The sequence below is a fragment of the Pleurodeles waltl genome, chromosome 10, assembly GCF_031143425.1.
Source record: "Pleurodeles waltl isolate 20211129_DDA chromosome 10, aPleWal1.hap1.20221129, whole genome shotgun sequence".
Taxonomy (NCBI): Eukaryota; Metazoa; Chordata; class Amphibia; order Caudata; family Salamandridae; genus Pleurodeles; species Pleurodeles waltl.
The window spans coordinates 4,444,680-4,457,016 of NC_090449.1; the positions used below are offsets into that span (position 1 = coordinate 4,444,680).

At 44.1% G+C, this 12,337-nt stretch overlaps 1 protein-coding gene across 1 annotated transcript in view; it reads left to right on the forward strand.

Annotated features, from left to right (window-relative positions):
• Positions 1-12,337, forward strand: part of CACNA1F (calcium voltage-gated channel subunit alpha1 F) — a 1,139,147-nt gene that overhangs the window by 456,193 nt on the left and 670,617 nt on the right. The window contains exon 19 of the mRNA XM_069209307.1: positions 8,410-8,455. Coding sequence (XP_069065408.1) covers positions 8,410-8,455 — 46 coding nt within the window. The remainder of the gene's footprint in view (positions 1-8,409; positions 8,456-12,337) is intronic.

Sequence of the window (12,337 nt, forward strand, 5' to 3'; positions counted from 1 at the left end):
TGACTTCGTCTTCTTGGGTGTAGAGCTGACATTTCTTTTTCACCAGTGGTTCACCTCTTGCATGTTCATCCGGGTTAGCATGGGCTCCTGCTCTTCCTGGACTCTTCTGTGCTTCTTGGACTTGGTCTCCTTCTTCCACAGGTCTTCTTGTCCAGGAATCCACTGTTGGTGTCTTGCAGTCTCTTCTGGGTTTTGCATAATTCTTCTTCTCGTTTCTGTGTGTGTTCTAGGAAAGTTACTGTGATTTACTCCTTTTACCCTGGTCGCTGGGGTGGGTTGTGGTACTTACCTTTGGGCTTTTCTAGTACTCCCAGCTGCCCTCTACACACTACACTTGCCTAGGTGGGTGACCGACTTTCGCATTCCACTTTCTTAGTATATGGTTTGTGCTCACCCTAGGCCCATTTCTAACTATTGTGATTTTCACTAATTGCACTGTTTTTTAACTTTTTTTATGCCTATTTCTGCATACTAGTTTATATAATTGGTGTATTACTTACCTCCTAAGGGAGTATACTCTCTATGGTATTTTTGGTATTTGTGTCACCAAATTAAAGTACTTTTATTTTTGTAACACTGAGTATTTTCTTTCATGTGTGTAAGTACTAAGTGTGACTACAGTGGTATTGCATGAGCTTTGCATGTCTCCTAGATAAGCCTTGGCTGCTCATCCACAGCTACCTCTAGAGAGCCTGGCTTCTAGACACTGACTACACTTCACTGAGAGGGGATACATGGACCTGCTATAAAGTGTATGTACCATATGTACCCACCACTCACCAAGCCAGCCTCCTACAATACCTGGACCTGGTATACAGTGATAATACCTTAGGTACTCACCAGACACCAGTTCAGCTTCCTACACAGTAGGGTAAGGGTTGGACACCAGAAGGTTAGAATTTACTATTCCCACTCCAGTCATTGCAACAGTAGGGAAATTGTTGGACTTAAGAGTAAAGTTTACTATTCCCACTCCAGAGTGTGTAAAATACTAGGGAAACTGTTGCATTCAGGAGAGGTTAATTTTACTATTCCCATTTCAGTGTTTGCAACAGTAGGGAAACTGTTGGACTCAGGAATGGTTAAATTTACTTTTTCCACTTCAGTAAGTGCAACAGTGGATAAAAAGTTGGACTAAGGAGGGGTAAAATTTACTATTCCCACTCTATTCGGTGCAACAGTAGGGAAACTGTTGGACGAAAGAGAAGTTACATTTGCTATTCCCACTCCACTTAGTGCGACAGTAGGGACTCTTTTCGGTGCAACAGTAGGGAAACAGTTGGACGAAAGAGAAGTTAAATTTGCTATTCCCACTCCAATTAGTGCAACAGTAGGGAAAGGTTTGGACTTAGAAGAGGTAAAATGTACTATTCCCACCTCATTCACTGGCACAGTACAAAGAGAATACTTCACTTCAAGCAAACACCATATTTTAACAACTCTATTAAATACCCCAAAATATAAAATTCTAATTATTAAAATTAAGGGCATGATTACGAGAAAGCCGCAATGGTGGTCGCACTACCGCAATCCTGGTGGCCCAACAGCCAGATTACTATCCTGGAGACCACCACTTCTGACGGGATCAGGGATCTGGTCTTGGTCAGCACGGTGATGCTGAGTTCGTCACAGACGTTCTAATCACGACTTTCCTTTCCTCCGGGCTTTTCATGGCAGGGTCCCCGCCATGAAAAGGATGGCGGAAAGGGAGATTTGGGGTCCACAGGGGGGCCCCTGCAGTCCCTGTGACCATGGCGTGGGAAATGTGGGAGCCCCTCTGTCAGTACCCTTGGAATGCTTTAGCAGACAGTGCGCTTTCCGGTGGTGCTGTGTGCGACGGCATTGGCCTTAACTCACTGAGGGAGCCGAAGCCAATGCAGCTGCTTTGTTTCCACCGGGCTGATCGGCGGGAAAGTCGTAATACAACGTTTTCTCCGGTCAGCCTGATGGAAACATCCTAATATGATGATGGTGAGGCTGCCGGCTTGACAGTAATTTCAGTACTGCCATATATGGAGTTTGTGCGGTTCAACCGCCGAACTCGTAACTAGCCCCTAAGTGTCTTCATTTTAACAAAAAATTTAAAAAACTATTACAAATGTTAACAATTATCAATTAACAGAAATATTATTAACATAATTAAAATACCACACTATATTCCCACAAACATAACAGCCAACAATTAAAAAGTAATAATAATAAAGAACTAGGGAAACAATCGGTTAGGGATTTTGTTATGTTAAAGATGGGGGCGGGTCCTGAGCCCTATCTCTTAGCGATAAATGATTTGAGGGAAAGGACTCTCATCACTCGATTTTGCTTGGGGATTTTTAGAAGTAATCTTTGTTTCCCGCTAGGCCAGTATGGTGAAAAATCTATCAGACCTTGTCCTTGTGACGGGGTGTCGCTGCAGACCTTGTCCCATTTTACATTATTCTGTGTCTTTTATGCACCTTTTAGAAGTTGTTTTGTATTAACCCTGTTGAGGCCAAAGTGTTTTGTACAATATCGTCCTGCTTTTATGTGGCTGGAAATGGCTTCAGTTGCATTGGTGTGGAGGGGGTTGGGATTGTTCCTGAGGGGAGCCATTACTTGGCGCAGTAATTTAGAGTTTCTTAAAGAACTTTTTAGATTGTTATCCTTGGTAACGAGGTTTTATTTGTTTTTAATTTTATGATTATTGTTATAATATTGTTTTATTGCTATTATGGTCTATTTATTGTTGTCTATGTGATCTAAGGGCTGAATTATTTCATACCGAATAAAGTCTACTACTTAAAGAAAGTATAACACAAGTTAAACTATGAAATAATAAGAATACAAAAAAATTACCTTTTTAAAAAAATTATGATTACTTACATTTCTTCCCTTCATTACTGTACAAACTAAACAAAAACAACACACACCTAAAATATAACTTAACATAATTATCAATTAAAAAATAAATAGTAGTGATAATTAATTATACATAATTTATTTATTAATTTACTTCAAACCCCGTAGCTCTAAATACACAACACATACTTAAAATATAATCTAAATAAATCATAATTTCACAATTTACATTATTAATAATTATAATTAATTTACTTCCCACCCTGTACCCATAAAAGCCCCACTACCCGCACCTAAAACATAACTTGAGAATTTACATAAATTATCAATTAAATAATTAATATTAATTGAAAGTTAATTACTAATTAATTATAATTGAATCACTTCCCTCCCTATACCCCTATAAAACTCAGAACCCGCATCTTAAACAAAAATAAAAAAAAATGAATTACAGAATTTACATAATTAATTATCAATTAAATCATGAATAATAATTAAAAAATATTTATTAATTTATTATATTTAAATTACTTCCCACCCTATACCCCTACAAAACTCACAACTAAAACTGAACTGAAAAAATATTTTAATTAGACAATTTACATAATTATCAATTAAATTATTAAATTAAGTTAGTTCCCACCGTATACCCCTACAAAACCCACAACCCGCTACGACACTAAAAATAACAATGAACAATTAAATTAATTTAGAAAACAACTACAAATTTGCGAGCTGTGTTAAAAACAATAACAATATTTTTAAAATCAATTTATAACATTACGATATTAACAACACAGATATTTTTAGCATCAATATTACTTACCTCTAAAATCGATATTCTTGTCAAAGATATTCCTGCATCACGATATTTGTGGATCACAATACTTAAAACTCGATATTTCTGTCTTTGAATATTTAAAATTCAATATTTTGTCCGATTACCATCTCCTTATATGCAGAGGATATGGTACTGTACCTAAGAGACCCTACCACACTTAGCGCTAGTAATATGAGAATATATTAGATTTGAACAATACGCGGACCTGAGCAATAACTTGTTGAAATCTGTAGTATTCCCCCTTATGCTGAGCATGTCCACTCAAATTTATGGGGGGCTGTGGAGTATGCACCCTGTCAAATACTTGGGTATCTGGATCTATAGCAATCCTGAACTTGTAATCCATCACAACTATGGCAGGGCCATCTCGCACTTGAAGGATCATATTCAACGTTGGTCCAGGTTACTGCTGTCTTTAGCAGACAAGATAACCATTAAGAAAATGGTAGTACTGCCCACATTTCTATATCTTTTTATTAACACTTCAATAGCACTGCTACAACACCTTTTTAAACCACTTCAGGCACCCATGATCACATTGGTGTGGGCAGGGGAACATCTACGGATAGGCTGGGATGTACTCACCCTTCAGTACCCCTAGGAGGCTTAAATGCACCAGATTTGCATGTATGTTCCGCATTTAGCTGTGTAACATGATGATGCATTTCCCATCCCTCTGCAAGGTATACTGCTGCATAAACGAAAAGGGTGTGTTACGAACAGAAATCAACACGATCCACTCCACTCAACACGCTTGGCGGACTCAGCGGGCAAGGTCCCTTTATGTGCTCCCGCGCTCCCACTGAAATCTCCTCCAGCCCTATCAGTCATGCAGGAGTGAGCTGCTGCAACTGCTTGGTCGGGCTGGGCTGAAAACAGTGGGGGATACCTACCCCAGTGGCACTTTCATGACCTTAAACGACATATCACTGATGCAACGACGCACCCGCGGTTTACCTTCCCATACCATCGCCCCACAGCTGTCCGGAGCAAGTATTAACCTTCATTTCTTGGTGTAACCCCCTACACTTTGTGCCTTACAAACCTTGCTGACTAGCAACACCCACAGGAACTTGATCAGTAAATTGTGTATAGTGGCGTAGGTGGACAGACCGGTGGCCCCGGATCCGGCACCGGAGTGAATGTATGCGGTGCTAGACTGACCGTAGGCCTTCTCACACAACTGAATATACTCACACCTAACTGTTATTTACGCATTTTATACTTACACCAAATGTACTATACACCTGTCAAATTATGGAGATGTGGACTAAGAGGAAATGTGAATTGTGTGCGTTTAGAGCAGCAGGTGCGGGTTACTTGCATCTGTCCTGGCTCTGGACCTCTGTCAGGCGATTCTGGTCTCACATTATGGTGGCCCTGACCACTGTGGTGCTGGAGACAGTGGACTGTAGCCCTGGAGTGTGTTTACTGGGACTGATCAAAGACTTACAACCGGCAAAGTGTCAATTTGTAGCTGTGGCTCTGCTGTTGGCACAGCAGAGAGTTGCTCTGCACTGGGGAAACCAGCCGTACCCACCACACAGGAGTGGCTGTTAGAGCGAACAAACTGCAGAGAAGAGTTGGAACTGTGTGCCGAAGAGTTACCACGCCATCGAGGCTGAAAGACATATGTGGCCCCCTCACTGCTTATCTGCTTCCGGTCCTGGAGGAGATACAGTGGGTGCTGTCTGTGGGCGGGAGACTTCATTGACTGTATCATTCGTGATCTTTAGATTCGTAGAAGTGATGCTGTATAGATACATCTGATCTCATTGCCACTAGCACTGATGGTCGCTTTGTTTCTTTAAATTTTGTCTGTTCTGAAAAAGCAAATAAAAACAATTGGCTTGAAACATTGGGCGCATGCATAGGAGCCCCAAACACTCATGACCATATTTGAATGAACATCTTTTTGACAGATTGCCTGGGATGGTGGAAGTGACATCATGTACCCTGTGACTGCTCTTGAAATCACAGTTTGGCATTTTGTTGGATCTTTATCCCCTCAACAGCTGGCTCTTTGCCTGGTGAGGGCTAGAGGATTGACAGTTAGTAAAAAGTTAACTAAATGGGGCGTTTGCAGTGTTAGAGCCCCACACACTGTCGTGGCCCTCAGGTTAGGGTAACTAAGGCAGAGTAGAGGGCACGAAGGGTGACCTAGCGATTACCAGCTGCTTCCCCTGGCTACCAGTAATTGATGTTATTATGATGCTGGTGGGATCCAAACAGTCTGCTGTCCTTGAATCTACTGACCCCATGTTCTGCTTTCCCACTTATCTCCTATCGGAGCTTACAGAACCTCTCTGCAATGCACTTCTGAGTTTAAAGAAGACCTTTATTGTTGTTAATTCTCCCCCACCCACAAGTTCTTGACAGACGAAATTAGTAGATTAGAAGCACACATTCAAAAGTAGTCGCAGCAATGAAAGCAAAATCTATCAAAGTACTTCTCAGTTGCAATGTACACAGCAAATATAGGTGATTATAGTATAATATAACTGCAAAGCATAAAAGTCAAATTCATCACCGTAGGGCCTATAGCTCAGCTTCATCTTTCTGGGGTCTGTAAGTTGATGACTCCGGTCAACTGCGAGAAAGAGATTTTCCACCCAAACGGGAGACTGGCAACTGACGTCTAGCTCCAGCCTGAAGTGAAGCAGATTCCAATCTAACTCACTGTAGCCCAGAGTCATCCTTAAAAGCAAACTCAGTGTGAGAGCCGAATAACCTTGGAAAGTGGCCAGTTGTCCTGAGCTCACTCGCTGTCAGACTGGATTGCAAGGTAAACACAAAATCTACGTGCTCTTATCAGCTAAGGTCTGGTGTGAAGAAAACAGCTTGGTCCATCTTGTGGAAAAACACAGCTTGGAAAAACACAGCTCATTTGTAATGTCTCAAATGCAATGTCTAACTCCACGTTAAAGCCAATAGGCAGCTAACCTAAATATCAAATGTAATGTCTAATGTCATGTCAAAGCCAATAGGCAGCTAAACTGAATACAGAATGTAATAGCTAATGCCATGTCAAAGCCAATAGGCGGGTAAACTGAATAAAACATATAGGGGGTCATTCTGACCCTGGCGGTAAAAACCGCCAGGGTCAACGACCGCGGGAGCACCGCCAACAGGCTGGCGGTGCTCCCATGGGCATTCTGACCGCGGCGGTACAGCCGCGGTCAGAAACGGAAAACCGGCGGTATACCGCCGGTTTTCCGCTGCCCTGGGGAATCCTCCATGGCGGCGCAGCTTGCTGCGCCGCCATGGGGATTCCGACCCCCATTACTGCCATCCTGTTCCTGGCGGTCGTGGCCGCCAGGAACAGGATGGCGGTAAGGGGTGTTGTGGGGCCCCTGGGGGCCCCTGCAGTGCCCATGCCAATGGCATGGGCACTGCAGGGGCCCCCGTAACAGGGCCCCACCATGATTTTCAGTGTCTGCCATGCAGACACTGAAAATCGCGACGGGTGCAACTGCACCCGTCGCACCCCTTCCACTCCGCCGGCTCCATTCGGAGCCGGCATCCTCATGGAAGGGTGTTTCCCGCTGGGCTGGCGGGCGGCCTTCTGGCGGTCGCCCGCCAGCCCAGCGGGAAACCCAGAATACCCACGGCGGTCTTTTGACCGCGCAGCGGTATTCTGGCGGTCCCAGCCAGGCCGGCGGCCCATAATGTGCTGCTGGTGAACATTGAGCAACTAATATGGCAAGTGGTAAAACACAAAGTCATTGGTCAAACAATTAATAGCATCACACCCCACCCAGCCCTTAGACCCCAAGCTGGTGTACCGCACCCTGGCTGCTGAGACAGCTGGTGCTTCATATGTACCTGTGCGCCTCTGCAGGGGTTAGGGCTCTAGAAGACAGATACAAGGCTCTGGGTGTGGATGGATCACGCATGGCTCTGGATACAGGAGGGAACATGCAAGTCTCTCGATGCTGTGAGGACCATGCACTTCTCATGCATTGAGATGTGCCATACAAGCCTCTGGGCACGGAAAATACCATACCATATAAGGCTCTGGGTGCTGAAATGACCACACAAGTCTGTGGGCGCCTGGGCCGCCTTGCATTGCTCTGGCTACAGGAGGGAGCATACAAGTCTCACTTCCCTGTAAGGACCTTGCATGTCTTAAGGCCTGGGAAGTGCCATGCAAAGCTCTGGGTGCTGAAATGACCACACAAGTCTGTGGGCGCCTGGGCGCCTGGGCGGCCGTGCATTGCTGTGGCTACAGCTGGAAGCATACAAGTCTCACTTCCCTGTAAGGACCTTGCATGTCTCAAGGCCTGGGAAGTGCCATGCAAAGCTCTGGGCACAGGAAGGACCATGCAAGCCTGTAGCCAAGGGAAGGATGGCACAAGTCTATGGACGCAGGGAGTAGCATTCAAGGCTTTGTGCACAGGAAGGACCACGCAAGTCTCTGGGCCCTAGCAGGACAAGCTCACAGCTCTGGGTGTAGGAGGGAGCATGCTAGTCTCTGTTCCCTGAAGGGCCCTGCACAGCACTGGGCGTGGTATGTACCATTCAAGGGTTTGGGTTCAGTTCATCTTAGACAGGTCTGTCATGTGCTAAGGTGTTCTCCTGCCCCCTTGAACAGGGGATACTGCATTAGTACAAAACAACGGACTGAACATTCCAGAGTTATCCTTATTTGCTGTGACTCTCCAGACATGTACACTGTATATCTGCCTTGTGATTCTGAACTTAGGTTTTAATTATGTTTACTTTTTTCACAGGTTCCTTTAGAAGAGGAAGAAGCAGAAGAAGAAGAGAGTTCTGAAGGTATGGGCTTCGTTGCATTGACTGGAAATATCGAGGAATCTACTTTGTGCATTTGCGCTTGAGACCCCTAGTCTGACAGGAAGGGAATTGGTACTTTATTTTTCTGCTTGTGGATTCGAAGGTGACCAGCGGTCACCAGACCTGATGTTCTTGACCAGGGGTCACAGCTACTGCCCCCTTATGAAAGGATCATTTTGGCTTTTCAGAAGTAGATAAAGTCGAGGGAGTCATTTCTGCTTCTGCGCAGGGAAGAAACATCATTCTAAAAGACAAGCTTGTAAAATTTGCAATACAGGTGATGTTAGATGTTCCGTGTTACAAGTCTTTGGAAGCTTCACTGAGCGTGCTGTGACCACCTGCAGTAGGAGGACAACTTAACCCAGACTTTCACCATTAAAACAAGCTGCACAAAAGCATTACTTTGCCTTCGTCCTAAGAGGGGAAACTGTCCAGGGCTATTTCAGGCATACACTATTGAAATATCAAGTGAGAGCTGGTGTTGCAGCCCTACAGTGTGGCAGGGACTGTTTATAGTACACAGAGCTGAGCTCTTCAACCAAGCTTGTAGTTAAATCCAGCCTGGTTTTCAACAATGACCAATAAATGTGCAAATAATGACAAATTAAATTCATATATGTATATATCCTTTCTGTAAATCCTTGTGGATATCCTGAAACCCAGATTGGATTTTACTGCTTGGTGGGGTGACAAGCCCAGCCCTGTATTTTAGAACAGAGGATTAGATCTCATCAGCAGCTCAGTTTGTTGTGCGCTAAGACACCATAGGTTCAGGAGATACTGTAACATCAACAACAACTCAGTTTGTTGTGCGCTAAGACACCATGGGTTCAGGAGATACTGTGACATCAACGACAGCTCAGTTTGTGCGCTAAGACAACATAGGTAGATGAGATACTGTGACATCAACAACAGCTCAGTTTGTTGTGCGCTAAGACACCATAGGTTCAACAACAGCTCAGTTTGTTGTGCGCTAAGACACCATAGGTTCAACAACAGCTCAGTTAGTTGTGCGCCAAGACACCATAGCTTCAGGAGATACTGTGACATCAACAACAGCACAGTTTGTTGTGCGCTAAGACACCATAGGTTCAGGAGATACTGTGACATCAACAACAGCTCAGTTTGTTGTATGCTAAGACACCATAGGTTCAACAACAGCTCAGTTTGTTGTGCGCTAAGACACCATAGGTTCAGGAGATACTGTGACATCAACAACAGCTCAGTTTGTTGTGCGCTAAGACACCATAGGTTCAACAACAGCTCATTTTGTGTGCTAAGACACCATAGGTCCAACAACAGCTCAGTTTGTTGTTTTCTAAGACACCATGGGTTCAGGAGATACTGTGACATCAACAACAGCTCAGTTTGTTGTGCGCTAAGACACCATGGGTTCAGGAGATACTGTGACATCAACAACAGCTCAGTTTGTTGTGTGCTAAGACACCATAGGTTCAACAACAGCTCAGTTTGTTGTGCGCTTAGACACCATGGGTTCAGGAGATACTGTGACATCAACAACAGCTCAGTTTGTTGTGCGCCAAGACACCATAGGTTCAGCAGATACTGTGGCATCAACAATAGCTCAGTTTGTTGTGCACTAAGACACCATCGGTTCAACAACAGCCCAGTTTGTTGTGCGCTAAGACACCATAGGTTCAGGAGATACTGTGACATCAACAACAGCTCAGTTTGTTGTGTGCTAAGACACCATGGGTTCAGGAGATACTGTGATATCAACAACAGCTCAGTTTGTTGTGTGCTAAGACACCATAGGTTCAACAACAGCTCAGTTTGATGTGCGCTAAGACACCATAGGTTCTGGAGATACAGTGACATCAAGAACAGCTCAGTTTGTAGTGCGCTAAGACACCATAGGTTCAACAACAGCTCAGTTTGTTGTGTGCTAAGACACCATAGGTTCAACAACAGCTCAGTTTGTTGTGTGCTAAGACAACATAGGCTCAACAACAGCTCAGTTTGTTGTGTGCTAAGACACCATAGGTTCAACAACAGCTCAGTTTGTTGTGCGCTAAGACACCATAGGTTCAGGAGATACTGTGACAACAACAGCTCAGTTTGTTGTGCACTAAGACACCATGGGTTCAGGAGATACTGTGATATCAACAACAGCTCAGTTTGTTGTGTGCTAAGACACCATGGGTTCAGGAGATACTGTGATATCAACAACAGCTCAGTTTGTTGTGTGCTAAGACACCATAGGTTCAACAACAGCTCAGTTTGTTGTGCGCTAAGACACCATAGGTTCAGGAGATACTGTGACATCAACAACAGCTCAGTTTGTGTGCTAAGACACCATAGGTTCAACAACAGCTCAGATTGTTGTGTGCTAAGACACCATAGGTTCAACAACAGCTCAGTTTGTTGTGCGCTAAGACACCATAGGTTCAGGAGATACTGTGACATCAACAACAGCCCAGTTTGTTGTGCGCTAAGACACCATAGGTTCAGGAGATACTGTGACATCAACAACAGCTCAGTTTGTTGTGTGCTAAGACACCATGGGTTCAGGAGATACTGTGATATCAACAACAGCTCAGTTTGTTGTGTGCTAAGACACCATAGGTTCAACAACAGCTCAGTTTGATGTGCGCTAAGACACCATAGGTTCTGGAGATACAGTGACATCAAGAACAGCTCAGTTTGTAGTGCGCTAAGACACCATAGGTTCAACAACAGCTCAGTTTGTTGTGTGCTAAGACACCATAGGTTCAACAACAGCTCAGTTTGTTGTGTGCTAAGACAACATAGGCTCAACAACAGCTCAGTTTGTTGTGTGCTAAGACACCATAGGTTCAACAACAGCTCAGTTTGTTGTGCGCTAAGACACCATAGGTTCAGGAGATACTGTGACAACAACAGCTCAGTTTGTTGTGCACTAAGACACCATGGGTTCAGGAGATACTGTGATATCAACAACAGCTCAGTTTGTTGTGTGCTAAGACACCATGGGTTCAGGAGATACTGTGATATCAACAACAGCTCAGTTTGTTGTGTGCTAAGACACCATAGGTTCAACAACAGCTCAGTTTGTTGTGCGCTAAGACACCATAGGTTCAGGAGATACTGTGACATCAACAACAGCTCAGTTTGTGTGCTAAGACACCATAGGTTCAACAACAGCTCAGATTGTTGTGTGCTAAGACACCATAGGTTCAACAACAGCTCAGTTTGTTGTGCGCTAAGACACCATAGGTTCAGGAGATACTGTGACATCAACAACAGCTCAGTTTGTTGTGCGCTAAGACGCCATGGGCTCATGAGATACTGTGACATCAACAACTGCTCAGTTTGTTGTGCGCTAAGACACCATAGGTTCAACAACAGCTCAGTTTGTGTGCTAAGACACCATAGGTCCAACAACAGCTCAGTTTGTTGTGCGCTAAGACACCATAGGTTCAGGAGATACTGTGACATCAACAACAGCTCAGTTTGTTGTGCGCTAAGACATTATAGGTTCATGAGATACTGTGCATCAACAGCTCAGTTTGTTGTGCGCTAAGACACCATAGGTTCATGAGATACTGTGACATCAACAACAGCTCAGTTTGTTGTGTGCTAAGACAACATAGGTTCAGGAGATACTGTGAGATCAACAACAGCTCAGTTTGTTGTGCGCTAAGACACCATGGGTTCAGGAGATACTGTGACATCAACAACAGCTCAGTTTGTTGTGTGCCAAGACACCATAGGTTCAGCAGATACTGTGACATCAACAATAGCTCAGTTTGTTGTGGACTAAGAAACCATCGGTTCAACAACAGCCCAGTTTGTTGTGCGCTAAGACACCATAGGTTCTGGAGATACAGTGACATCAAGAACAGCTCAGTTTGTAGTGCACTA